This window comes from Osmerus eperlanus, chromosome 10, assembly GCF_963692335.1.
Source record: "Osmerus eperlanus chromosome 10, fOsmEpe2.1, whole genome shotgun sequence".
Lineage (NCBI taxonomy): Eukaryota > Metazoa > Chordata > Actinopteri > Osmeriformes > Osmeridae > Osmerus > Osmerus eperlanus.
The window spans coordinates 4,963,935-4,990,618 of record NC_085027.1 but is presented as its reverse complement, the minus strand read 5'-3'; the positions used below and the strand labels follow the sequence as shown (position 1 = coordinate 4,990,618).

At 42.3% G+C, this 26,684-nt stretch overlaps 2 protein-coding genes across 4 annotated transcripts in view; both read left to right on the top strand.

Annotated features, from left to right (window-relative positions):
- The first annotated feature begins 14,516 nt into the window (after positions 1-14,516).
- On the top strand, positions 14,517-16,681 carry ddx28 (DEAD (Asp-Glu-Ala-Asp) box polypeptide 28). Of its 2 annotated transcripts, XM_062471861.1 has the most exons (2): positions 14,517-14,576; positions 14,924-16,681. In XM_062471861.1, exon 2 carries the CDS (start codon positions 14,988-14,990, stop codon positions 16,494-16,496), a length of 1,509 nt encoding a protein of 502 aa, XP_062327845.1. In that variant the 5' UTR covers positions 14,517-14,576; positions 14,924-14,987; the 3' UTR covers positions 16,497-16,681. The 2 variants fall into 2 exon arrangements, with proteins under 2 accessions (XP_062327845.1, XP_062327844.1); XM_062471860.1 differs by lacking the exon at positions 14,517-14,576 and having other exon boundaries at positions 14,593-16,681.
- A 1,474-nt stretch (positions 16,682-18,155) lies between these two features.
- tln2a (talin 2a) overlaps positions 18,156-26,684 on the top strand; it is a 65,524-nt gene continuing 56,995 nt past the window's right edge. For both annotated transcript variants that reach the window (XM_062471038.1, XM_062471037.1), the window contains exon 1: positions 18,156-18,253. The gene's annotated coding sequence lies outside the window, so the exon portion shown is untranslated. The remainder of the gene's footprint in view (positions 18,254-26,684) is intronic.

Sequence of the window (26,684 nt, the reverse complement as noted above, 5' to 3'; positions counted from 1 at the left end):
GACAATAACAGGCCAGAGAGAGTCTACAACTTCTCAATTAAAAATGAGCCCTCCTCTCAACCGAGGAGTCAGAGTGCCTACAGACACTGGCCGCATACAGATGGAATGAGTCTAGTCAGACAGCTACTGATCCAATATTTTACGGATTCAACTTCAACTTAATTCAGCATTTTTGAATTTTTGAGTAGAATCACATCACTCAACCGCCACGACAGCCTGTCAATGAAATGCTACATACTTTGAGCAATCATCGAAATGTCTGCGTATGAACAAACGATGAGTGTGCACTTTTCCTGTGCGCTCGAGAATGTGTAAAAGCTCCTCTGGCCAGTCTGAGAGGTCCTTTGAAGAATGTTTTATGGCATGGTGGTGGTAACCCACGTGGTCTCTGTCTAGACCCTTCCAGCTCCTTAGATGACGAATGCAAACTCCCTCTGCCGATGCCCAGGCCTCTTCACTCTGGTGCTGGGGGAGGGAGGGGATGTGGGAAAGGGCATGTGGTGGGGGCGTCCGACTGGGTGGCGGGAAGGGGGTGGATAGTTCCCCTTGGCTAACCCCCCTACCCCCACCCCCCCAATGGGCCAAGATTAGCCCGCCACCTAATACCTGGTGAGGGGCTTCATCAGCTGGAGGCTGAGTGGGAAAGCACCCTGTCAGAGCCAGACCACAACCACCTGCTTTCAGAGGAAAGGCAGAGAGAGGCATTTCAGTAAAGCGGGTTGAGGGGAAAGACAAAGGAAGGGGTCATGTGGAACAGACACACAGTAAGATGTTGCCCGGGCTAAATCTGAACCCCAACTATGAGCAGGGAATAGGGATTTCGGTAGGGTTCAGCTGGGCCTCATACAGTACCAGGCTAGTGAATGGGGGTCACAGACAGCAATGCCAAGAAGCCCCCTGCTCCACCTGGCAACACAGTGCGTCATACACGAGTGAAGTGCCCACACATCAGACTGCCGATCCGGTTAAATAAAGAGCTCTAAGCGGCTTTGCTGTTCCTAAGCTAATAATAGCTGGAAATCGCCCCGGTGGAGACACTGGTCACTGGCACGGAGGTGTGCTGCGTCCTGCCCTCACGGCAACTGGAGGAGGCTGCCCCAGTCTGCGGTTGCTGGCTCTGTGACACGGACCAAATCCTGGATCCAACCCACGTCACACACAAAGAGGGTGGGGGGGGGGCTGGGGAGGGGGGACACTCCATAGCAGGGGACACTACATAGCAGGCCCTGTCACCCCTCCCACTCCGTTTTCTACTCATCCTACTTTTCTGCTCTGGACTTGAAGAACCGTGTCACAGAGTCCTGTCGTTACCTTTTTGTTTTTTTTGTCAATGACGTTTCCTTCATTAATACTATACAGGGTACTGTAGGGTGTGTGTGTGTGTGAGCTGGGGTAACTTAAGCCTGGGTTCCCTTTGTTAGAGAGGCAGGTTGATTAGAAACGGCTCTGCTTTCACCACCCCCCCCCCCCCCCCCCGCTCCAGGATTTCAGCAGGCAAGTTTCCCCTGTTCAAGTGCTCCTGGCTACCTCACCGCAATAATACTTTTGTGACTTATCGCTTTTTAAGGAAGTTGGCTAACCCAATCATTGGGTGTGCTTTGCCTTCGGCAAGGGAACAACCTTTGTTCTCTCACATATATATTATTATTATTATTCTTTTTGCCCCCCTAAAACTCAGTCAATATTTGGCCTACATAGACAAAGTAGGTGTCCAAAGTTTCGTCTTGGTAGCGATTGAGTTGCTTCTATTGGAATTTACGTTCCGTTGCATGGTTTAGGCTGAAGTTAAGTTTTTGTGGCGAAAAGTGAAGCTAACGGTGGCTAATTTGCTAGCCACAGTCACTGACGTTACTAACGTCACTACGTCACTAACGTCACGAAAACACGCGTGACTACCTTTGGCAGAACATTCGTTTCGCATCTGTTAACTTGGGGGATAGCTAGGCTAACTATAGCTTTACTGCAAGGCAGCTGCAGAAACGCCACAAGCAAAGAGGCCAGGGTGATAACTATTTACTCATTTTACTTTGTTATATGACACACAATTGTCATGTGTAATGTACAGTATAAGATGATATTATTAAGGAAGTACATCTACTTTCGGAAACAGTAGTCTACTATGTCACTGAAGTATTAGCATCATGACATTAGCCTGTGTTGCCCGGGCAACACATACTACAGTGGTCTATGATGTAGCGTTATCTGTTTTCAATCGTTAAAATAAACATTCCTCACATATACATTTTCGTTGTAGGATTTATTCTGACATTAGTAAACAATTTGTTGGTGAAATTACCATTACCTGTGGTTTCAAACCAGTGTAGCTCACTGCAACGCTGTAGCTTACGTGAGACACACTACAAAAACATCTACACTACACAGCTGTTTAGGAAGTCAAACGGCGACAGAACATGTTCGGCACTCCCCTTACTTAAATCAAAAGTCTATCTAACTACTAACCTGAACTTCATTGCCACAGCCTAAACGTTGTCAATCTGTTCATGAAAATAATTAATTTCATTTTAAACCGTACAACGGAACGTTAAATCCAATTCAACCAACGCAATCGCTACCAAGACGAACACAGCAGTAGTCTAGTACTGTACCGTAGTAGTACAATTTACCGGGGCAGCTTCTCCACACAGGGCTATATCGCATTTTGCGTTGTTACTGACGATGATCGCTACCAGTGAGCTTTTTATGAATGAGCGATTTTCCACTAAATAAATGTCAAGCTTATTTACGTTTTGGGGGGCATATTTTCAGTTAGCAGATGGTACTGTTTGAATCGCGATTCCATCTTCTACTGCCGGGTAACGTCGTAGAATAATCTTCAAAGGGGGTTCTTTATTAATGAATGAATGCAATGAGTAGGCTAAATGCCTGAAATTATCATGAGAAGGGAAAAACTTAAAATGACGTTTAAGTCATAGAGATTAGGTAAATTTTTACACCGGTCTGCCCAATTTATTCGTTTTGTTTCAACGATGAGGCTGCCTCTTGCAGGGGAAATGAGAAGACATCTATTTCATTCTACACTTCACTCGTATTTTCAGTTGTAAATGAGCAGCAAAAAAAAAAATGCTTTTAAATCTATGTCATCTTTATAAATAATAAGTATGCATTTTTATATAAAATATACAGAAATATCAGTTGTAAAAATGTCATTCAAAAACGGACCCCTGTGCAACCGACGCAAGCAAGCACACCCTACAATTTCCCCAGAAATTGTACCCTCTCTAGTTATCATCTGTGCCAGCAAAAATTCAAATCTACATTTGGGAAATTGGTTCTGATGCATCCCATCGTTAAGAGCACTGAGGGTAGCTTTATAACCAATTTAATTCCTTCCTCCTGTTCTTTCCAAGAACAGCTTCTGGCTGGCTGCCTCCTCTTCTAAACACTCTGTGACGCACACAGACTCACACACATACTCCCAGGGCTGGCCTACACCTGTGGCCCTGCAGCCTGAAGAGGGGGTTGAGGCCAGACCTACTGTTGAACAAGTGTGTTTGTGTGTGTGTGTGTGTGTGTGTGTAGCTATGACCAAAAGGGTGGGGTGTGTGGAGAGTAAGCTAAATATTTATGCAATATATTTTGATGCCACGGATATCTTTGACAGCGTAGAAAATGTAACAAAAGTCGCTAATTAAATTGTTAACATACATCTTCCCATTATGCTCATATGTCTTTATCTTGCCCTGCTCTGCTTCACCACACCCAAGCTGCACCCCGCAGAGGCTGGCTCGGCCCAAATTAACATATGGTCTAAAATACATGACCAGTGCCCTCTAGTCACACGCCAACTATCATGTGCACTAGAATTTTAAATGAACCGCACAAAAAAAAGTTTGTGTTACTTGTTTTTTAATTTTGTATTAAGCAAAGCAGTGAGAAAGATTGATAGACAGTTGCGAAATACTATGTTATTCTTTCAGAAGTCAGGATGAACGCACTGCCACAGCACATTAAATGATTGCCCTGTGTGGTGCATAGTGGTGAGCACAGGCTGGTCCAGAGGCCTGCAGTAACCTAGAGAAGATAACATCAGAGGCTACTGCTCGCAGGGGTGACATTTAAACAATCTGTCAGGGCTGACTGTGCATGTGCCTGAACCAGACAACGAACCAGAAAGAGGGAGAGAGAGAGTTAGAAATAGAAAGAGAAAAAAAGAGAGGGAGAGAGAGTCCTGTGTGCATTTGAGTATGTGTCTGTGTGTGAGTGAGAGAGAGAGAGAGAGAGAGAGAGAGAGAGAGAGAGAGAGAGAGAGAGAGAGAGAGAGAGAGAGAGAGAGAGAGAGAGAGAGAGAGAGAGAGAGAGAGAGAGCAGGAGAGAAATTGACATTGACATTTGCAAACTGTGAGTCTGGGCAAGTGCAGAGCAACTGAATAGGTCTATTATCCAACTGACAAATACAGTGAGAAGCAAAAGAAGGCTCAGAAAATCTGTTTAGCTCAGCAATTATGTTTTCAACAATTTCCTTTTTATTAAAAAAATACTACTGAAATGACTGTTTGGATTCAAAATAGTACCAACAACTACACTACTAGCATTCAAAAAATTTACTCTCAACATGTCCTCACTTCTTCCACAGCACCAACTCCATCCAAACTGGAGTGTCTTAACCAGGCTCACTATATCTTCATTTCCCTTCCCAGCAGCCACTGCTACTGATGCCCGCTCCCCCCCCCCCTCCTCTACCACCCTCTCTCAAGTTAATTACACTACTGTAACAGCAGTGCAGGGCCTCTGAGTGAATTGTGCAACCATGGCAAGCAGAGAGGGGGGAAGGCAGCGAGAGATGGGGAGGGAGTGCCTTAGGGACCTTGTGAATAGGAAGGAAGTAGTGTGTCCCTGGGTAGATATAGGCCGAGGCTGTAGCCCTGACTCTGGCTGTGAGCAGCTTAAGGAGACCTCTGTTTTGCTCACTGGGGCCTCTTCAATATACTTTACAGGCCCCTGCTAAATGCCTGAAGTCTAAACGCACATATACACACAATGTGGCATCTCTATATCACATCTTTATGTCTGGCAGCTTTTGCAAGAAGACCATAACGTACACGCAAGCCTGGCTTTGTGGAGTGCCATGGATTTCCCCAAACTACAACAAACTGTTACTCCCCGGTTATCAGATAGTCAAATTCTTTCATCTTAAAGGCTAGAGTAACAAAGTCAAACAAACAAAATAATTCAGCCTAAACTTACCCACTGTATGGAATTTGAAGTGTTTTACATCAGTTTCCTGAGACAAGCCAATCATGATAAGACAAGACCCGGGATAGGATCAACAAACTTAGCCTATCAACAAAGATCTAAGAAGCACCATGACTGTTATCACAGTGGGGCTGGGTAGTTTTAGAACACAAATGACTTGCACAGGCTAGAGGTGCCAATATTGAGCATTAGCCTAATAGATATTTAGCTTGGAGGCACAGCCTAAAATAAAGTGGGATACTACCCTCGGTGCAACGGGCCCCGCCTCTCAACACAACATGGAGAGGTTGGAGGGGAGGAGGGGGCAGTGAGGACCAAAAAAGAAAAGCGTAAATGCAAGAGTTCAAAGACTTTCTCTCTGGTGCAACATTCCTGTAGCCTGTTGATGCAGTGCAACCAGCGGTGGCTCGAGTTAAACTATATTTAAACTAGACAGATGCCACACATTGCTGCTCGTGCCTCGCCCCGGGAAACAAACGTCTCTCTCATCACTCCGGGGAGATGGACCCCTCGGGGTTAGGGGGCACACACATGGTGAGCTAGCCCCACGTGTAGACCTCTGAGGTGGGCTCATCTTGATTCTCGGCCATGCGGACTGACCCAGGTAAGGACTTGTGTCACAGGCGCAACTACTGTACTGCTATGGCCTCCCACTACCCTTTCAAATTGAGTTTTACTGAAGACACATGTCTAGAACTGCCACTGTGTGAAACATATGGGGTTCAGTACAGGGAATTACTCACTGACAGAGCTTCTGGGCAATGCCCTGTACTAATGACTCCATTGTGCACATTAGCTTTGGCTGAAGTACTGCCTTTTCAATTTCTAAATATGATTTTCAACAAACAAATGGTAAATGTTAGTGTACACAAGACATTTCTTTATTCCCCAACTCTACTTCTTATTTTGTTTCACTCAGACACACTACAGGATGGACTATGTAGCCTGCTCTGATCGTTCGCACAGACACACACACACCTGGGCGGTGTTTGGGAGCTGACAGCCACTCACCTGGTGACGTGGCACACAGCATTCTTCCGCTGCTGACTCCCGTTAGACGGTAAAGCGGTGCTCAGACTGGACAGCTTCAGACGCTGCTCGTGGACTCCTGCTCTAACGGCGCTCTGAAACCTGCCGCCTGCCTTCTGCCACTCTCTCTGGGAGCTCAAAATAGTCCACCATGAGAGCGATGTAATTTCAGTCTTTCCCACGGCCAAGACAGCCCGAGTCAGGAGTCCAGACACTGAGCAACAGCTAGAACCGCCAAAGAGTAGCTTTCTCTGACTGAATTGTCACATGGATGATTTCATCACTGACTTTTATCTATGACTCAATAATACTAAGTTTCAACATCAAACTCTCAAACAGCATTCCGTTACAGGATGCCAAGATGTCATCCTTGCTTCCCCCCCCCCCCTCCCCCCCGAGCCAAATCAAACCTGATTCTAGCTAAGTGGATATGCTAAGCTGGCATCTGGAGACTTCATTAGGCTAGATCAGTCACTCACAGTTAACGGTGGTCTCTCATAGCCTGAGAAAGGAGTGAGAGAAAGAGAGAGAAAGAGCTGTGGTTCGGTGGTCCCTGTCGAGGCCTGCACAGCTCAGGTCTGCTATGATGACAGACTAGGAGCAGCCAGACAGGCCCCAGGAGGTGAGAGAAAGCGACCGGCAGAGAAAAAGAGAGAGGGGGAGACAGAGAGAGAGAGACAGAGGGTGACAAAAATAGGGTAGAAAAAGGAAAAGACAAGGAGAGTTAGATAACTCTTTCCCGTTCCAGTTCTCCTTGCAGGAGCGAGAAAGCCATCCACATACCCCCACCCCCACTACCGCCCCTTCTTTCATTCCACTGCCATCTGAACCCCACATGGCATGTCTGGGCACATAGCCAGAGACCTCTACTGGAGCCCTGATCCTCTACAACCCAGAGAGGGCACTTCTCCCCCTTACACTACCTCTAGCCTTCCACCCAATGAGGCCATTTCTCCTCTCAGCGCACTGACCCCCAAGCCTCTAATTCTGCCACCTTCTGTGCCACATCACCATGCCAGTTTGCCAGGAAGATCTATTCATACTGTAGTCTTTTAAAGGGTGTTGCGTGTTTATACATTACAGTATAATACTCTGTATACTGTCAATAAATTCTACTGTAGGCCTACAGTATATGTCACAGTTGCCAACTCTCATGCATCTGGCTTAACAATACGACTGTCATACACTGAAATATTAGCGATGAGGCCAAGGCATCTATCAGACATGATATCCAACGTAACCATTTTATTTAAACAAGGTATGTATACTATTCCATGAAACATGCATTTTGTCAAAAAAGAGAATCCAACATTGTACAACATAGTTGTAGCCAGGTATGCTTTCACCATAGTACACCAGATAAGTATGGGTAGGAATGGGGTGGGTCGTCATAGGCACAGGTGCTTTCTCAACAGGTCTTACAAAAACTTTTACAACAGTCTAGGCCTACCTCAACAAACATAGCATGTCTTAACTCAGGATGACTTAAAGCATGAGTGGTGAGAGACAAACATTTGTCACTGCCAAGGAATGCTCACACAATATCTTTGAAATACTCAGTACAATATCAGCTATCCAATGATATGATGACAGCATAGCCTACTACTGTGGAATATATTCTTCAGTGGGTTGGGTTGAATAGGGATAAAACTGTTTGTTGACATATGATTTAGGTTATGAAAATAAAAATTAGTAATCACCCAGTGCTACCTAAAAACTAAGATAATACAGGAGGCTGCCAGATATTCTTGCACAATGAGCCATGACTTGAGGCTGGGCAGAAGAGAGAGGAACCAATTTGGCTTTGGAGTGCTACTGCAACTGTAACTCTGGCTGTAAGATGCTGCCTTACACGCCAGTTATTCATGTGTATAGGCACAGGCCAAACCATTCAGTCCAACCAGATTAAACCCGCTTGCACAGTGGCACTTTTATTCTTATGCCTATTCCAACGTCACTTTTTCCCCTTCACTTCTCTCTCCAAATTAAAGGTATGTTTAATCTGGGGAAAATGTGTTTGGAGTTGGTTGGTTAGAGCTTTTTTGCCAACATTGGTTCGTGATTTTGCCAGAGCTCCATGAAAAGAACACCCTTAACTCTGCATTGATTGCAGCTGAAGGACTACACATGTAATTGATTCAATATATTTAGTTCCACCACTAGTTTCAGAGAAAGTTGTTGTTAAACAAATGTCACCTAGTCCTGCGTAGACTACACCAACTTTAGAAAGTACCAGATACCCAGCAGAGCAATGAGATGCAAGTTCTGACTAGCATACAGTAGTAAATACCAAGGCTCAAGCTCAGACCATATGCTAGTAGCAGCAGTCACGTTGGGTCCTGCTCAAAGCTTTAGCCTAAATTAAAAGCAATAAAAAGAGTGATATACAGATACAGTTATTGTACCATATAGAGTAATTACTAAGCTATTTCACGCCGACAAAATCTTATTACTTTCAAATAATCAAAATAGTAGCCTAGTCTATCCCTATCCCTACGAATTTCAGCTCTTGGTATTTTGCATCACCAGAATTCAAATGCCCACTTGGTCAGGCAGTTTTTCACACATTACTATACCGATGATGGCAGGCATATATTGGGTCCTCTTAAGGTCATACTGCAGCAGATTACTGTGTCTGCAAGGTGACATATTTATTAGTTATCTATTGATAAAACGTTGTACGTTTGGTTTGTCACTGCGTTGAAAATGGTTGTCAGATTGAATACGTTCTATTCATAAGAAGGTCAAAGTAAGATTTGACCAAGCACTGAGAAGAGATTTTGTTCTATCGTGTCGGCCAGAGGGGAATTCACCAGATCCACCTAATTTAAATCCAAATTATTTTTACTGATTGATTATAAATTCTATAAAATAGCATAATGTACATACAGATGTTAAACTGCTCCAACAGGTTTTAGACTTTTTGATGTCTATTTTATGTTACACTTCCCTACATTCTAAAAACAAATGAAAAAAGAAAACGATTCTCGGGCATAATATTCTGGCAGAAATGTTTTCACTCCTGCCGTATTAAATGTCGATTTAAAGGGGCTTATAGTTCAGTTTATGTATTTTGAGTAACACCATAATAGTTAACATGTACTGTTGTAGTACTACAATACTTGCCTTCAGATGTTTTTGGGGATATTACTGTATAGCCTAATTTATACCGCGCGATATAGGCAAAACGCGCCAGTTTTGATAAGACAATCTGTGGCCATGCATGACGGTACAAACTGACTGCTGTTGCGATGTTGTTTACTGCTAAATGTGAGTAGGCCTATATGTAACACGACTTATTATAAACATTTTCTATGGTAAATAAATACAAGTATTTGATGTAGGCTACGCAACTGGTAGCGTGTTGCAACCAATAGTTGCATGTGGCAGTTGTAGCCTACTGTAGGCTAGCTACAAGTTCTGTAGGTAGTAGTTGTAGAAAACTGTGCCTAGTGAGTTTAACTACTTGCCCTACTATTTTGAACAAGGGGAACACACTGACCTGCGGGGCCTAGCGACTGCTGTTGCCCGTCCTCTCCGAACATCAGTCTGAAGTCCAACTCCTCATTACCGGTGCAGTTTGCAGTAGTCATCGGGGTTGACAGCTCGGGTTTGACAGCTCGGGTTGATCCGTCACTCGACGGCTAGCGCAAAACTCTTCCGTGGGCTCTGTCACAACATTTACTAAATGGAAAGCCAAACTTTTTGTTTAGCTCATAAAATTCTAGAGACTAGCGAACGTTGGACTAGTTTTCCTCCTTGAATACAAATCCAAAATGTGCTCACTCCCCGACGCTTCTATTCCTACACGTAAAAGTCTGTCCTACTACGCACGTGTTCTTTAAACCACACACGCGCGAAATTGATATATAGATGTTTGGTGTCAACAAGACAGGGACAAGGTTGTCGGTAAAATTGCCCCTCTCTCTCTACCAGAGCTTCTATCCCAACTTCTACTAACAGCGCGTGACAGGGCAGTTCCAGCAGTGACGTCAGCAAACTCGATAGACAGACAACAGAACATACACACACACGCGCACACCACACGCACACACGTATCTGTCTTTAAATATCTTGCTACGGGTGTAGTTTAATGTATTTATCCTAAAATGCTGGATGTCTATTTTGATTGTATTTCAAGTATTAAGTTATAACAACCTGCCAGTTGCCCGAACTATGCTTGCTTTGCTGGTAGGAGCAACAGTTTGACAATAATGTACTACCAAATGACTGAAATCGGTTATTAGGATTGATAAAAAAGATACGAAATGTGTGCGCCATTAGTGGAGGAAAATCAAACCATGGGTGCCTGGTATAACTCTACAAACGAACCTCTTAAATCCTTGTTTTAATGAATGTACATCCTATGTGCAATATTGACTCCAGAATGATCCCTTTTTAAAGTATCATGTGGGTCATGTCAGTAAAATCTGGAATTGGCGACCGGGTTACGGTCTGGTCTAGCAACACTTTTGGTCCTTGTGTTATGTATATATTTTCCAATAATTTCTCAGTTCATTTTTATTTTGTTTGTCTGCAAACCATCGACAATTTGACTATACCAGCTATGTCTCACCTCTCTTAAGATTATATTTTGAGGAGACAAGCCAAGGCCAGATTGGAAACTATAATGACACGATACACTCTTAACCTCTTGATCCTCTTCTGGTCACTTAGAGGTCAGTCTGGAGCTATGCAGTCTTGCAAATTACAAAGTGGAAAGCTGTGAGTTCTTATACAGAGCAAATCTGTGAGAAGAACAGAGTACAGCCATCTGTTTGCAGGTCGTATGTAAGAAGCAGTTGAAATAGTTCCCTTCAAGCAATGTACTTGAAGGGAACTATTCAAACAATACAAGCAGATGTGGATCTTAGATGGGCAACTATTAGATATTGCTAAAAGAAAACATATTTTTCTTTGTACTCTATGTTCTTTACAGAAGTTCTACAATGAAGTATTACGTTGTCGATGTGTGAGTCACACAAACACAAACTGTATGGATGAAGGTGAAAGTATGTAGACAAACAAAAATAAATGCTAATTTGATTGAAATAGCAGTTGAAATAGTTCCCTTCAAGCAATGTACTTGAAGGGAACTATTCCAACAATACAAGCAGATGTGGATCTTAGATGGGCAACTATTAGATATTGCTAAAAGAAAACATATTTTTCTTTGTACTCTATGTTCTTTACAGAAGTTCTACAATGAAGTATTACGTTGTCGATGTGTGAGTCACACAAACACAAACTGTATGGATGAAGGTGAAAGTATGTAGACAAACAAAAATAAATGCTAATTTGATTAAATGAATTAGGAGCAGTATAAATTATAAACTTTTCTTGTGATACTGTCTTCACAAAATTGTGATGGCCAAAACTTGAAAACACAGATGTACTTCTGTACGAAAATGTATTTATCCTTATGACATAAAATTGCCTACACAGCAGACAGAACCATCTTATCATGTAATGGTGACAGGGAACACACAGCAGAGTGAAAGAAGAAGCATGTGGGCGTACAGACACGAAGTTCACAAATGCATGCAAAAGCATCAATATCACATTTCCTGTGGTCTTCATTTCCAAACACAAGCTCTTACATCTAACTTTCATTAACAGTCAATAACAAATGCAAAACATTATATTAGAACCAATATTTTTTTTAAACAAAGGGATTATTACCAGCAGGAAATGTGACTTTTGTCGATGTTTGTCGGCTATACCTATACTAAACAGAATACTTCTCTATCTTTCTTGATGCAGATCTTAAATATGGATTATTTTGACAAATATTGTACATAATTATTAAGAATTTTAGTTAGAAAATGGCAGTTATCGACCAACAAACTGTGAGATGAATCAAATTATTGTTAATTATTCATCATTAGCATTAATAACTCCCCTTTTAATTCCTTCATGTATATTCATATATTTCACATTTGTTTTATTTACATAACTTTGAAGCCAGACCAATATAGATGAACAAGACAGATGTGAATGTAAAACAGTTACATGTTATAACATTTAAAACAAACGTATAAAAAACTGCCATGAAAGTATTATGGCAGTATGATAACATTGTGTCCCTCTTAAACATTGGAATATGTCAATATTGCTCTTGTTTCTCTACATCACTGTCTTCAGACCAATTGCTGTTCAATTCAGGTATCTCTTATTTTCTCTGATGACCTTTAAAGGAAGAAGATAAAGAACATTATCCACAGATTGTGTGGGAGGGTGTAGATGTGGTTAGTTCTTGTAAAGAAAGTTGTGAGGCAAAACAATCTCTACCCCCGCACTGGTCCTGTTTGAAAGGTGTCACTCTTTCAAGGATTGAGGTTTAAGTTGCAATGAAAAAATGTTGCAAAATGAAATGCAGCAAAAACAAACTAATGAACAGAACACTGATCAACTGATCAAATACCTTAATAAGAGATAATTAGTTAATGTATCCAAATTAACTACATCAAAACTATGCAACAGAATGAATCCCCTCTTGATTTTGCAAACAATGTCTGCATTTATGGTATTTCCAACATTAAAGTAGTGGTTTTATGAACATAATACAATAATCTACTCTTTATGCCAAGATTGTAGAGTCTTCGTTGAACAAGGGTTCTAAACGTTGTGGTGTTCCTGGCCTGCTATATGCTGCACTCTACTGGCTGTTAATAGAAATAGCCCTAAAGGTCTCCAATGAGGAGGAAATTAAACAGAAGTTACCAAGGCTACATAAACCTACACGTGACAACAACACCCTATTACTGAAAGCATATGTGTGATGTTCTAAAGCCAACAGGAAATCAATCGCTTAGCCAATTCATTCATCACATGGGAACTGTGCCTGATGAAGGATCAATACATGTGACAGCTCAGTGAACACATGGCAGAAGCTATCTTGGACTAAAAGTGACTGTTGCTGGAAGCCTACATGGGTATTTCCCCCTCCCCTGCCTTTGAATCCACTTTGGTCTAGGGTGGTGTGGTGGTCTAAGGTGGGGTGGGGTGCAGTAGGGTGGGGGTGACTGCACCACAGAGAGGTTCCTAGGATGATGTTCTCTCAGAAATGCATGACCCAATGTTCTGATTATTCCAAGGGAGCATTTACAAAGAGAACAGCACAGTAAAAGATGTGGCTTTAGCTGGAAGCAATCTAATCTAATCAAATACAGAGGTGTACCTTGCCTGTGGCCAATATTTTACATTGAACACTTCAACAGTACATTGAACTTGGGGTCCTTTGGCTGTCATCCCCTGGGGACTTGGCCAGCATTTGGTGTCACATGGACATGGACTGACAATTGTGTCGATGACACTGCTCTTACCAATGGTGACCCATTTAGCATACAGCATTATTGAGAACAGGGGTCAGACTTCTTCTGCTGATTCATGACAATAGCCAGACTATCCATTGGCCAATATTAGGATTATATAATGCACAGGGGTGAGAGGAGTTAGGAATGGTCATAGGAATGTGAAGTCATAGCTTTGGACGGCATCTCAAAAGAGACTTCACAGAAGTTCATTCTAGCTAGACATCAGATAATCATTTCGATCCATTTGTCACTACTTTTTCCATCATTTTTTGTGCATGACTATTATAATTATGTTACATAAAATAAGTCAATGCTGTACAAAGCAGTACCTATATATACAGGTTGTAATGACACATCAGTAAAGTTGTATATGAACCCAAATTATCTTGGTTTTTAATAGTTTTGTGTTGTTTTTTGTGTTGTTTTTCTAGAGATAAATTCTGCATCCGCCGTTTTATGCACGGCTTTCATGAGAGGCACCCCCTCGCGAGAGCGCGTGAACCACTCGGAATCAAAAAGTGAAGGATTTCGTCTTGATATCGCAACCAAACGGAGGGGAGACAGATGTCTCACATTATACTTTCTTTGTTATATAATTCAAAAGGAGAATGTCGGTGTTCTGTGTAAATAACAGATGTTATTCTCAACACAAAATCCTCAAAATTCGTCATCCAACACAGGAAATAAACCCCAGATATGATTACCAAAGGAAATGTATTTTGTTTAGCAGGTTCAAAGTATTTCACATGGCTCTTCTTATGTATAGGTTCAAAGGATTTTGTGTTGAGAATAACATCTGTTATTCTGTTGTTTACACAGATAACCGACATTCTTCTCTTGAATTTTATAACAAAGAAAGTATAATGTGAGACAGCTGTCTCCTCTCCGTTTGGTTGCGATATCAAGACGAAATCCTTCACTTTTGGATTCCGAGTGGTTTGCGCTCGCTCCCGCGGATGGGGGTGCCTCTCCAGAGAGTCGTGCATCGGATGGCACAACACCGGGATGGTGCTCTTGGTGAGTCATCGCTCGCGACGACTTGACGTCATCGTCAATCGCCACAAACACATGTATGTTAGCTATGTTGTCTTATCATCTTAAGGCAATGCAATACTTATCCCAATAGGCACAGGAAATAAAAAGATTAGATAATTATTCCGTGATGCACGACAGCAAAACATTTCACTGGCAGAATTGAGGTAGACGTGTTTTCCGGACTTTTTTTCTAGCTAGATAACTGAAGTTTATTCCATTATTGAAATGCAGTCAGCGAAGATCGGCTATTTATTGTCCAGATCATACTTATCTAACAACATTTACTCATCAAAGAACATGTTCCGGTTTCATGTTCATGGAACCATCAGTTTATACAGTGCTTGTCAAACAGCAACCACCAAAGAGTCGGTGGTCATTCGTATTCCCAGGTATATGCAGAAACAGGTCGAAGGCGTGAAGCAGATGAGGGGCAAGAACAAAATCGCCACATCTAAACCCGGCAAGCTGCTAATACAGAGCAAGAATCCTCAGCTGAACCAGTCGGCAAGTTATACCCTTGGCAAGTTTGAGGAGCCTGTACTGTCCTCCAAAGGATGGAAACATAACAAATCATTCGGTGACTATTTCATCGTTAACAACACCCAGCATGTCCCGTCCTTCGTCAGTGAGTGCCAGTTGGAGGAAACCGAGAAAAAGAAGAAATCTGTGACATTTCAAAACCTTTGTCTCTCTTCAGAGTTGTTGGAGGTTTTGAGCACCATGAACATAACGCACCCCACCACAGTGCAACTTCAGACCATCCCCAAAATCCTAAAAGGTCACAACATTTTGTGCGCTGCAGAGACAGGAAGTGGAAAAACACTGAGTTACCTGCTGCCTATTGTTCATAAACTCCAGAGTGAAAAGGAGTCAGAGGATTACATTGACACTGCACCCAAGATTCGTTCAGTGGTTCTTGTGCCTGCGAGGGAACTAGCTGACCAGGTATCAGCTGTTGCCAAGACCTTGTGTACCCCATTGGGCTTGCTAGTAAAGACTGTGGGAGGAGGGAAGGGAGTGGGTGACATCAAGCTAGCCTTTGATAAGGGTCCTCCGGATGTATTGGTGGCCACCCCCGGAGCTATGGTCAAAGCCTTACGGAGGCGCTACTTGGATCTGAGTGAACTGAGAGTCTTTGTAGTGGACGAAGCTGACACCATGTTTGACCCCAGTTTTGCAGGCATGCTGGAGAGCATCCTGGTCCACACTCAGGTAGCCAGTGAGCCTTCTGAGACCCGTGGACCCAACCCCAAATCCCAGCTGGTGGTGGTCGGAGCCACCTTCCCTGGGGGTGTGGGTGATGTCCTCAGCCAGGTGACTGATCTAGGCAGCATAGTGACCATCAAGAGCAAGATGTTGCATTACCTAATGCCCCATGTCAAGCAGACCTTCTTGAAGGTGAAGGGAGCTGATAAGCTGTTAGAGCTCCACCAAGCCCTGAAGCAGACAGAGCCGGAGAAGCATGGGGTGCTTGTTTTCTGCAACAAGTCAGCCACTGTCAACTGGCTTGGCTACTCCCTTGAGGAAATGGGAGTGCGCCATGTCCGTCTGCAGGGGGAGATGCCCGCAGCAGTGAGGGCTGGGATCTTCCGGTCCTTTCAGAAAGGTCAGGTGGATGTGTTGATCTGCACAGACATTGCCTCTCGTGGCCTGGACACACAGAGGGTCCGACTGGTGGTCAACTATGACTTTCCCGAGTCCCACACTGACTACATTCACCGAACAGGGCGGGTGGGCAGGGCGGGCAGTGTGGAGAACGGGGAAGTGCTAAGTTTTGTCAGCCATCCCTGGGATGTGGAGCGGGTGCAGCAAATAGAGACTGCTGCCAGGAGGAGAACCATCCTTCCAGGCATGGAGTCTGCCATCCAAAAACCAAGCCCCAAAGAGATGGAGACTGAATAAGTAGAGCAGTTACCTTAATCATGAGACAATATATATTTTTCAACAAGTCATGACCATTTTTTTTTTTTTGTCTGAAAATTAATGTTTGGAATATTAATTAACTTATATGTATTGTATTAAACTATGCAACTGAACACATGTTTATAAAATGGTATTATTCATAAAAATGCCTCTTTATTTTCTCAATGCTGCTAGTGAAATGTTTCTCATATTCAACCACAAGGTGGCAGCATTTACATATTTCAGATGGCGTTATTTTTCTGAATAATTTTAACAGTCATGGTGCACACCTGTAATGAAAAATGCTGATCTGGTGTGTGAAAACAATATCCAGTTACAATCATAAAATAGGTAAATCTGAGTATGGATTATGTATGGAGAAAGAAGAGAATTTGCATAATTTTGACTATTTTCATCTACTCAAATCTTAAAACATCTTAATAATTTCAGATTATAGAATCTTTGTATCAGTATAACAAATAGCTCATTACAGTGCAAATTACCCTCAACAGTAGTCTTTTAGGCAGTCAAAATTATATCTTAGGGCACCACAGTGCCTCACCGGGTAGGCTGTGTACCATATAGACTGAGGCAGCCCCCAGGGTTTGATTCTGGCATGAGCCATTTCTGCATGCCTGTTTCCTTCTCTCTCCCCTATACTTCCTGTCTCTGTCCAATAAAGCTGAAAAAAGGTTTAAAAATCTGTATTAGCCACAGAGAGGCTCACACAAAGTTATTTTGATCCATTCGGATTTTTTATAATGTAGAATATGAAGTTATCTTATAAGAGTGATAAGATACAGGTTTTTCCTTAAGTCAGTCTTTCATGTGGTGCTGACAGACTTATGTAGCCAACTTGAGAGCATGTTCACTGCCTGTGGCTACTTGTTCAAAGAAAATCACAGAACATGGAAATGTGTCAGAGTGAAACAAAAATGTATGTAAAATCTTTAAAGAAAATGTTGTTGGTTTATTTTCATCATTAGCCTTTAGTATTATAACCTATGCACAGACCACAAGTATGCATATAATCAATTAGGGACAGAGCAATAGAAAATACCTTTTGTTGAAAAACGTGTTGCTTAGTAACATATTAGATGAAAGATGACCAACAGTATCAGTTAAATCACTCAAAATTAGCTTGTTCCCTTTCTACAGCTCACTTGTGACTCAACAGTTTTTTGCGTCTCCGATTTTTACATTCACTCATCTGTTTGACACAGATAACAATAGTAAGTATAATGATAGGTTCATCTGATTGTAGCCCCATTATTTTGTAATAACTAAATGGACTACAACGCACTTAAAGTCCCTCGGATATGACGCGTTTCCTCTTTAAGAGCGAAGGGTTACAAATCCCCCCTCCCCTTCATGTATTGGTTGAGACGCGCGTTTTTATCCCAGGCTCAGCCGGCTTCATACCGGAGACAAACCTCGAATCTTGCGACTCTGTTTCACTGGCGTAGCTGACGATGTCCAGATGGCTTTAAATTAAGTAAGTTTCCACACTGATGCAAAAACAACGTTTAATATTGTTATATATTTACTTTATGTTGTTCTACCCATACAATTCCCACGACGTTGCTCTTCCTTCGTACATAAGTATTTGGCGAACGCCGGGGTTCAAACGCTTCTGCCTACTATTTAGCCATTTGGAGATTTCCACAACGAGGTTTTTTCTCTCTAGAGGGACAGGAGTGTTGGTTATGTGCATCTGAAGGCTGGCTTCTTGCAATGAAACTGTAGAAGATTCGCAGGTATGATTGCGCATTTTACAGAATTATTTTCCTATTCATTCTTTGCCAATAGTCGTCGAAATTTGACCTCCTCTGGCCAGGCTTGAATATAAATTGTGCATGCAACTTAGGCATTGCATTACTGCAGGCAAGGTTACATCGAAGCTTGCCTGTCTGATGAATGGATCCAGCAGGGGAATGTTTGAAGAAAATTATTTAGTTATTTGTTCTAATCGTAGTCGGGTGTCTGATGGCTTGTTTGTGTTGAAATAATGCATTTTCTTAGAGTCTTTCATTCATTTATATTGTTTGGTACAGATAACTTGAACGACTTTTAAAATTACATTTCATAGCCTGCGCAGAGCATTTGTGAAAGGTTGATACATTTGGTAGGCCATTTGATCACTTATTAGAGTTGCCTAGGTTGGCACAATGTTAGATTGCGTTTGATGTGTGGGGATATGTTTTTTTCTGCTATCGAGCAGTGTTATAAGATTCCCAAATTGGGCATGTTGTAAAACAGGCTGTGCTATATTGGCGTAGGTGCGTCTACCATTTGGCTACAAAGTAATTCAGCGTTACAGTTGTACTTCTCACTTTTCTTATACAAATTGAAGCCTGCATCAGGTGTAATCAGGCGGTTATTGCGTGCTGAATGGAGCTTGAGGTAACAAAATTAAGCCGCCATTAGGCTAAACCCAAACTCTGTCCCACCGCTGTTCTGTACGACACCAGGCACCTTGACAGTTTTCCTAAACTTTGTCAGAGATAAATAGAATTATTTGACGGCTGGGTATGTACAGATTTGGGAAGTTTTCCTCGTAGTCTAGTGGCCGACAATAAACCGTTTCGGCTTTGGTGTATGGTTGTGGCATCAACTTTGTTTGTAAAAATGCATAAAGGAATAGCCATAGATTGTTTACGAACAGGTGCTCTGCTTGAAAGCAACCGTAAAACCAGTAAATATACAGGCTAGTTTAGACTGCTTTTAAAAGTCTGTCAGCTTCATATTTTCCGTTAGCCTAGCCTACTGTTGTTACACGTGTTTCAATAATACAGAATGTCCCATGACAATTTGAGAAGACCATGATATATGTTTTACCAATGCTGGAAAATATATATGTTGCATTGTTTTTTATTCGGAAGCTCATGGTTCCGATCTCTGATACTAGACTACAGCGTGATACAACGATGCTGTGTTCACTTGCAGTACATGCGGGTGCCACACCCCTTGCATAGAGCAGCCTATTAGAGAATCTTATTGATTGTGGTTGTGCCAGGGCATATTTAAACTACATATCTATCAAATAAGCAAATGGTATATCAAAACATTTCATCACACAGGCTGTTGGTTAATTTACAGTACATATTCACTGTCATATGTGATGGACTGCACTGTTGTAGGTTAAACGATGTGTTCAGTGCTTGTTAAGAGGCTGACATGGTCATTCGAGACTGCGACAGGGATGCTTGACATGTTTGCTGTGCAAGTGAGGTTTTTTGGCAGTTTTATGAGCCAAAGTAAATCCTCCTGCTTAGTCCTTGGTGTGTCACAAAAGACACATGGCCTTGTATGATGCACTCTGTGTATGTAATTCCTTGGGGGAAGATGGAGTGCTCTGTTGTGACACCTTCCAGATTGGTTTTGTTGCATCTGCTGATATTACTCGTATTTTGGGTCTGCCATCCTTTTTGTTTATACTCCTCTCACTGGTATTATTGGAGGGACGTGTTTGGGCTGGGAGAATGGTCTCTCATTCTTTCAAAGTTGATTGACAGATGATTAGGAATTATGAATACTCGGTGTGCAGCCCTGTCCATCTAGTTCATTCTCCATACTGACCAAAGATCGAACATGCATGAACCAAAAGCATTAATCAAAAGGTTTCTTTCTCTCGTATTTTGCAAATGCTGTGACCTTTGAAATGTGTGCATTCATCCAGTACATTATTAGCATGTCTAAGCTTCAATCTCTCCAAGCAGTGTGATTGACAAATATGCTCTCTGTTTCAATGGTTCACTTGTTTAATTATCGGTGTTGCCATCAGTGACATGAATAGAGGCAGTATTTATAATCACAATTGAGCCTTTTATGAAACTGCTTTTAGTGAGAAGAGAACTGTCTTTTAGGTGCCCATGAATGCAATTTATATAGTTAAGTATACACCCTATTGTTGGGTACCTAAATGATCAGAATGAGTATATAGTGGGGTGTACAACAACTTTTTAGGCATGCTCTTTTCTATGATAATATAGCGTAATATAGGTTTTGTGCTGATTCTATCCTAATGACTGTCCATGTATTGAGTTGATTGACGTGTTGTTTGGTTCAGGGATTGTGGTTAGTATTTCACATGAAACTACCACAGGCCCACTGTCCATGTATTGAGTTGATTGACGTGTTGTTTGGTTCAGGGATTGTGGTTAGTATTTCACATGAAACTACCACAGGCCCACTGTACAATGTGTCTCAGGGAAGACAAGAGAAGCGCTGATTGTCGGCCATGTGTTTATGGCACTTAAAGACCTCTGACGCTAGCAGCATCTGGTCGTGGAGGAGTTAATCACCAGGGCTCTGCTAATGTATCGATCCCGTCTGTATTCTGCTCTGAGTGAGGCCTCTGCTGTCACCACAGACCAGAGAGAGGAAGTAATGAGCGGTCAAGGCTGCTGACCCGGTCGGCGGCGTAATCACAGGATGTGCCGTATAAACGTTTTAGACCAAGGGAGGGGAGTGGATGCTCAGTCCCTAGCCCAGGTCGTGGCTCTGTTCAGGGGTGGATTCACTCAGGCTAAAGGGGTTCGAGATGAGACCTGGAAGGGGAACACGATGCAATTGGTGCCTGGGTAGATGAGGATGTGTGAAGAATGAGTTGATGTTTGGAGCCATTTTAAATGATGGCAGTAGTGGTGTATCTTAAGAATGAATCACCATTGTAGGTGGTGGTTCACATGAGTCACAGCAGTTACTTGTAATGCAGCAAATGCACCTTTCAGGGCTAGTGTTGAAAGATGCTAAACACATGCAGTCATTTAGGAGCCGCAGACTCAGACGTGGCTGTCATAGAGCACGTTAACGACAAGATGGTTGGCATGAGGAACCTTTAACAGAAGAGTCAAATCACAAGATTCCAGGACTGTGGCCGGTCTCCTTTGAAGTTCAAAGCTGTCGTCGTGCCTGCCTGTGCTTAACCCTTGTGCTGCCTTCGGGTCACATGACCCAAAGGTTCATAACGAACCATCGTTGTGTTTACCCAGTTTTACCCAATACAAAAACAAATAAAAATAATTTTCTTTTAACCTTTGCAATGTGGGGGGTCTGCGACAGCCCAACGGTTAAAAGAAAATGCTTCACTTTGTTTTTGTATGAGGTAAATTTGTCGCAATACGACGGTGGGTCACACGGCTGATGGGTCAGAATGACCCGAAGATAACACAAGGGTTAACCCTTAGTTTGGACCAAGACAGAGAGAAGGAGACCCAGACCCAGTTTGCTTCTGTCCCACCCACATTCTCATATGAGCAGTTAAAATTAGCAGCAGGCAACACACGCGGCATTCTAAGTCACAGCCGTAGCCATCCCAAGAAGCTGCCAACAGCAACTGATGAAATACTACAGTATACTATATGTCTGACAGACATGCACAATCAAGATGCTAATGTACGTTTTTTGTTTTCAATGGAAAGTAAGTGAATATACTGTCTAGCCCACCAACCTTTAACTTGCATACATTACTTATCATTTGCATAGCGAATCAACATATGGCTCCCTGCCAGATATATCTCACTTCTCTCTGATTCCCTCATATTGTATTTGTATACTGTACACTGATTTGAAATTGATGCCTTCCCCATGTCCATATCTTCTGTTCTGAAAAAATCCGCAATTTTAAAAGATGCCCTTAGACCAGCATTAAATGGTTTGCCTGACCTGAAGCATTATCTTGCTACAGGACTGTAAACATTTACATTTAGTCATTTAGCAGATGCTCTTATCCAGAGCGACTTACAGTAAGTACAGGGACATTCCCCCGAGGCAAGTAGGGTGAAGTGCCTTGCCCAAGGACACAACGTCATTTGACACAACCGGAAATCGAACCAGCAACCTTCTGATTACTAGCCCGATTTTCTAACCGCTCAGCCACCTGACTCCCGTGTAAGAAGTCTCCCTAATCAGAAATCTAATCTTGAATTGGTCAACTACAGTTAGGTCCATAAATATTTGGACATTGACACAATTTTCATCATGTTGTCTCTGTATACCACCACAATGGATTTGAAATGAAACAATCAAGATGTGCTTTAAGTGCAGACTTTCAGCTTTAATTTCAGGGTATTTACATCCAAATCAGGTGAACAGTGTAGGAATTACAATACATTTTATATGTGGCCCCCCCCCTTTTTAAGGGACCAAAAGTAATTGGACAATTGGCTGCTCAGCTGTTCCATGGCCAGGTGTATGTTATTCCCTCATGGGAGTTCGTTATTTCATTGACAAGGAGCAGATAAAAGTTCTAGAGTTCATTTCAAGTATGGTATTTGTGTTTGGAATCTGTTGCTGTCAACTCTCAATATGAAGTCCAAAGAGCTGTCACCATCAGTGAAGCAAGCCATCGTTAGGCTGAAAAATCAAAACAAACCTATCAGAGAGATAGCAAAAACATTAGGTGTGGCCAAATCAACTGTTTGGTACATTCTTAAAAAGAAAGAACGCACTGGTGAGCTCAGCAACACCAAAAGACCCGGAAGAACAGGGAAAACAACTGTGGTGGATGACAGAAGAATTCTTTCCCTGGTGAAGAAAAACCCCTTCACAACAGTTGGCCAGATCAAGAACACTCTCCAGGAGGTAGGCGTATCTGTGTCAAAGTAAAAAATTAAGAGAAGACTTCACCAGAGTAAATACAGAGGGTTCACCACAAGATGTAAACCATTGGTGAGTCTCAAAAACAGGAAGACCAGATTAGAGTTTGCCAAAAAACATCTAAAAGACCATGTACAGTTCTGGAACAACATCCTATGGACAGATGAGACCAAGATCAACTGGTACCTGAATGATGGGAAGAGAAGAGTATGGAGAAGGGAAGGAACTGCTCATGATCCAAAGCATACCACCTCATCAGTGAAGCATGGTGGAGGTAGTGTTATGGCGTGGGCATGTATGGCTGCCAATGGAACAGGTTCCCTTGTATTTATCGATGATGTGACTGCTGACAAAAGCAGTAGGATGAATTCTGAAGTGTTTCTGGCAATATTATCTGCTCAGATTCAGCCAAATGCTTCAGAACTCATAGGACGGCGCTTCACAGTGCAGATGGACAATGACCCGAAGCATACTGCGAAAGCAACCAAAGAGTTTTTTAAGGCAAAGAAGTGTAATGTTCTGCAATGGCCAAGTCAATCACCTGACCTAAATCCAATTGAGCATGCATTTCACTTGCTAAAGACAAAACTGAAGGGAAAATGCCCCAAGAACAAGCAGGAACTGAAGACAGTTGCAGTAGAGGCCTGGCAGAGCATCACCAGGGACGAAACCCAGCGTCTGGTGATGTCTATGGGTTCCAGACTTCAGGCTGTCATTGACTGCAAAGGATTTGCAACCAAGTATTAAAAGTGACAATTAGATTTATGATTATGTTAGTTTGTCCAATTACTTTTGGTCCCTTAAAAAGGGGGGGGCCACATATAAAATGTGTTGTAATTCCTACACCGTTCACCTGATTTGGATGTAAATACCCTGAAATTAAAGCTGAAAGTCTTCACTTAAAGCACATCTTGATTGTTTCATTTCAAATCCATTGTGGGGGTATACAGAGCCAAAATGATGAAAATTGTGTCAATGTCCAAATATTTATGGACCTAACTGTATATTCTAAACAATCGTTGAGATATTAAACAAGAATGTTTAATATGGTATCTGTTTTTAAATCTTCTTTCAGTAGTCTCTGAGATCCAAACTTGATATTCGAAAACATGCAACCCCACTATCTAGAGTCTAAGTCCAAGGGTTCGCGCCAATCAGTATTTAGGTCTTGATAGGCCAGTGTCTGTTTTTATCTTTCAGACAGATAAAATGACTTGAATTACTTTTAGACCTAGTTCTCGATTTACCAGCTTCTAAGTATCTTCTAGGAACGGATGTAGGAAAGCACTTTGGCTATAAATATTTCAAGTGTGTCAGTATAAGCTAATTACTTGCACTGTGTGTTGTTTACAAAGCTATAGTTCTGTTTTCTTGTTAGATTAGAATACAAAAATATTTTCAATTTGATTGGTTTATGTTGACTGCCCTTTTTCATGTATTAGATCTCTGCAAACATTAGAAAGCAATGTGTGCGATACTGACCCTGATTAAATAATAAGACAGGCTTGTCTTTTGACATACTGCTGGACTGTTTTATGTTTTTATTTAAGGGAAAGGGCTCACCACAATACTTTAGAAGGTCTTGCCTAATATACTGTAATATTAGCCCATTGAAAATGTTTATATGGCAAAATAAGACATAGGATATGATACCTTCCCATCAAACTGTATCCCTAAGATGGTTCAATGGCCTCTGGGCCAAATCCAGATTGACACAGTACACCTACCCCCCCACCCCCCCTCTTAATTTTAGGGGTTCGGCCCAGGCCAACTGAACTGTCATCTCATCCCCGCTGAAAGAGGATCTGCCCAGCAATGTGTTTGAGGTTGCAGCTGAGCACCTTTGCTATTGCTGGACTGTGGCTCTGGCAGAATGCCCTGTTGGCATGGTTCGCTCCATAGACTCATGCCGCTTAGTCACCGGGACAAAAATGACCGTAATCAGGTGCCCACCACTTGTATGTGACCACCACATTGCTATCGCAGTGTGGACTTGCGCGACACTCATGAAGCCACATGTGTTCTGTGGACCATACTATCTGATTCTTTTGATGGCCTTTTGTCATTTCCTTTTGACCCTATGACCTTGTTTAGCCTTGTGCACGATGTATGTCTGACTAACGAACGTCTCTCAGTTTGTGTGTCAAGCGGGGTTCGTGTCGGGTTGACTTCATTATGAACAGTTTGCTGATGGCCCAGAACAGAGCCCTGCGTTTATTTGTTGGTGCAATTTCAACATTCATAACACATCAAGGATTATTTCTGACACTTGAATAGTAACCACACTGGAAATTACCTCCTGTGTTGGAATTCCCCTGGAAGCGTAGCATGTATTGTTGAGTTCACAAGCATTTAAGTGTTGGAAATGTGTTCCTCCCCTCTGCTCTGCCTTTTCCCCAGTCTTGCTTTAGGAGGTTCTATTCTTGGTTTTCCCATAAGGATAGATTGTTTCAGCAAATGTTGAGCTGCTAGCTTGGTTGAGGCTCAGGGTTTCAGTGCTAACCCTATCCCATCACAGGTGTTCAAATGTTTCCAACCTCATGGGTGGGGTAGGTTAAGACAGCTGAGATTGGAAGTTCACACTTTCTTACGGCTTTGGACGAGGGTTCAGTGGGCTAGGCTACAGTTTGTGTAAGGTGTCTGTAGGTCTAGAATGACATTTAAATCGGTTGTTGTTGTTTCTCAAAGCTGACTGGCACATTTCCCCAGTTTTAAGTCACCCTCATGATAAGTTATCCTGGCTTGAGCACCTCCACAAGACCTCGGAAATGTCAAATTATTCTAATGGTCGAGGCTCTGACTTTGGTGAGCCAGGATACTGGTATTTGATCCCTGCTGGATACACATGGCCTCTTAACCAGTGTTTGATGGTCTGTACAGACTACGGTGGAGGAATTTGCACTTTGCAGAAGGGTGTCAATGTTTGCTCGAAGTCTATACGGACCTGAAGGCATAAAGTTAACAAAGCACCGAGGCATGTAGTTGTTTCTGTGACCATTATCCATCATGGGAACAGGGAACCTTCATGTACCTTAGTTGGTTTTTGAAAAGGACGTACACTGTAACTGGTCTGGCTGTATAATCAAATCACGATGCCCATTGTTTTCTATTTGTTAGAAATTAAGGGACTTCTGTAGCACAATGGTCTTGTTATATTTTAAACAGGACTTGAGAGCAGGCAGTTCTGTTTGACTGTAACAACCTCAGGCCCCTTAATGGGCTCATGCATTTTAAGCACACTGTGGGAAGATCGTTTTTCTTAATGGCCCTATATGAAAATCGTTTCTATGTTCTAATGTAACCTATGTCCTTTCCAGCCCAGTCAAACATGGCCAACTTGACCGTGCACCATCTAGTCAATGCACTCTTCCACAAATAGCTCTTTAAGTGCCTATTAATGTACCACCGTTACACAATCACAGTGCCAATGCCTCTTATGCCTTTGGCCCAAACCTCCATGACTCAAAAAAATAAAGTAGCTATATGACATTCCTTGCATGAGCATTTCTGATGTCGCCTGTGTGCTCTTTCAATAGGGCTATATAAGGGAATCCATTCTTTGTTTATTAGTGAAGGAAGAGTGAATGG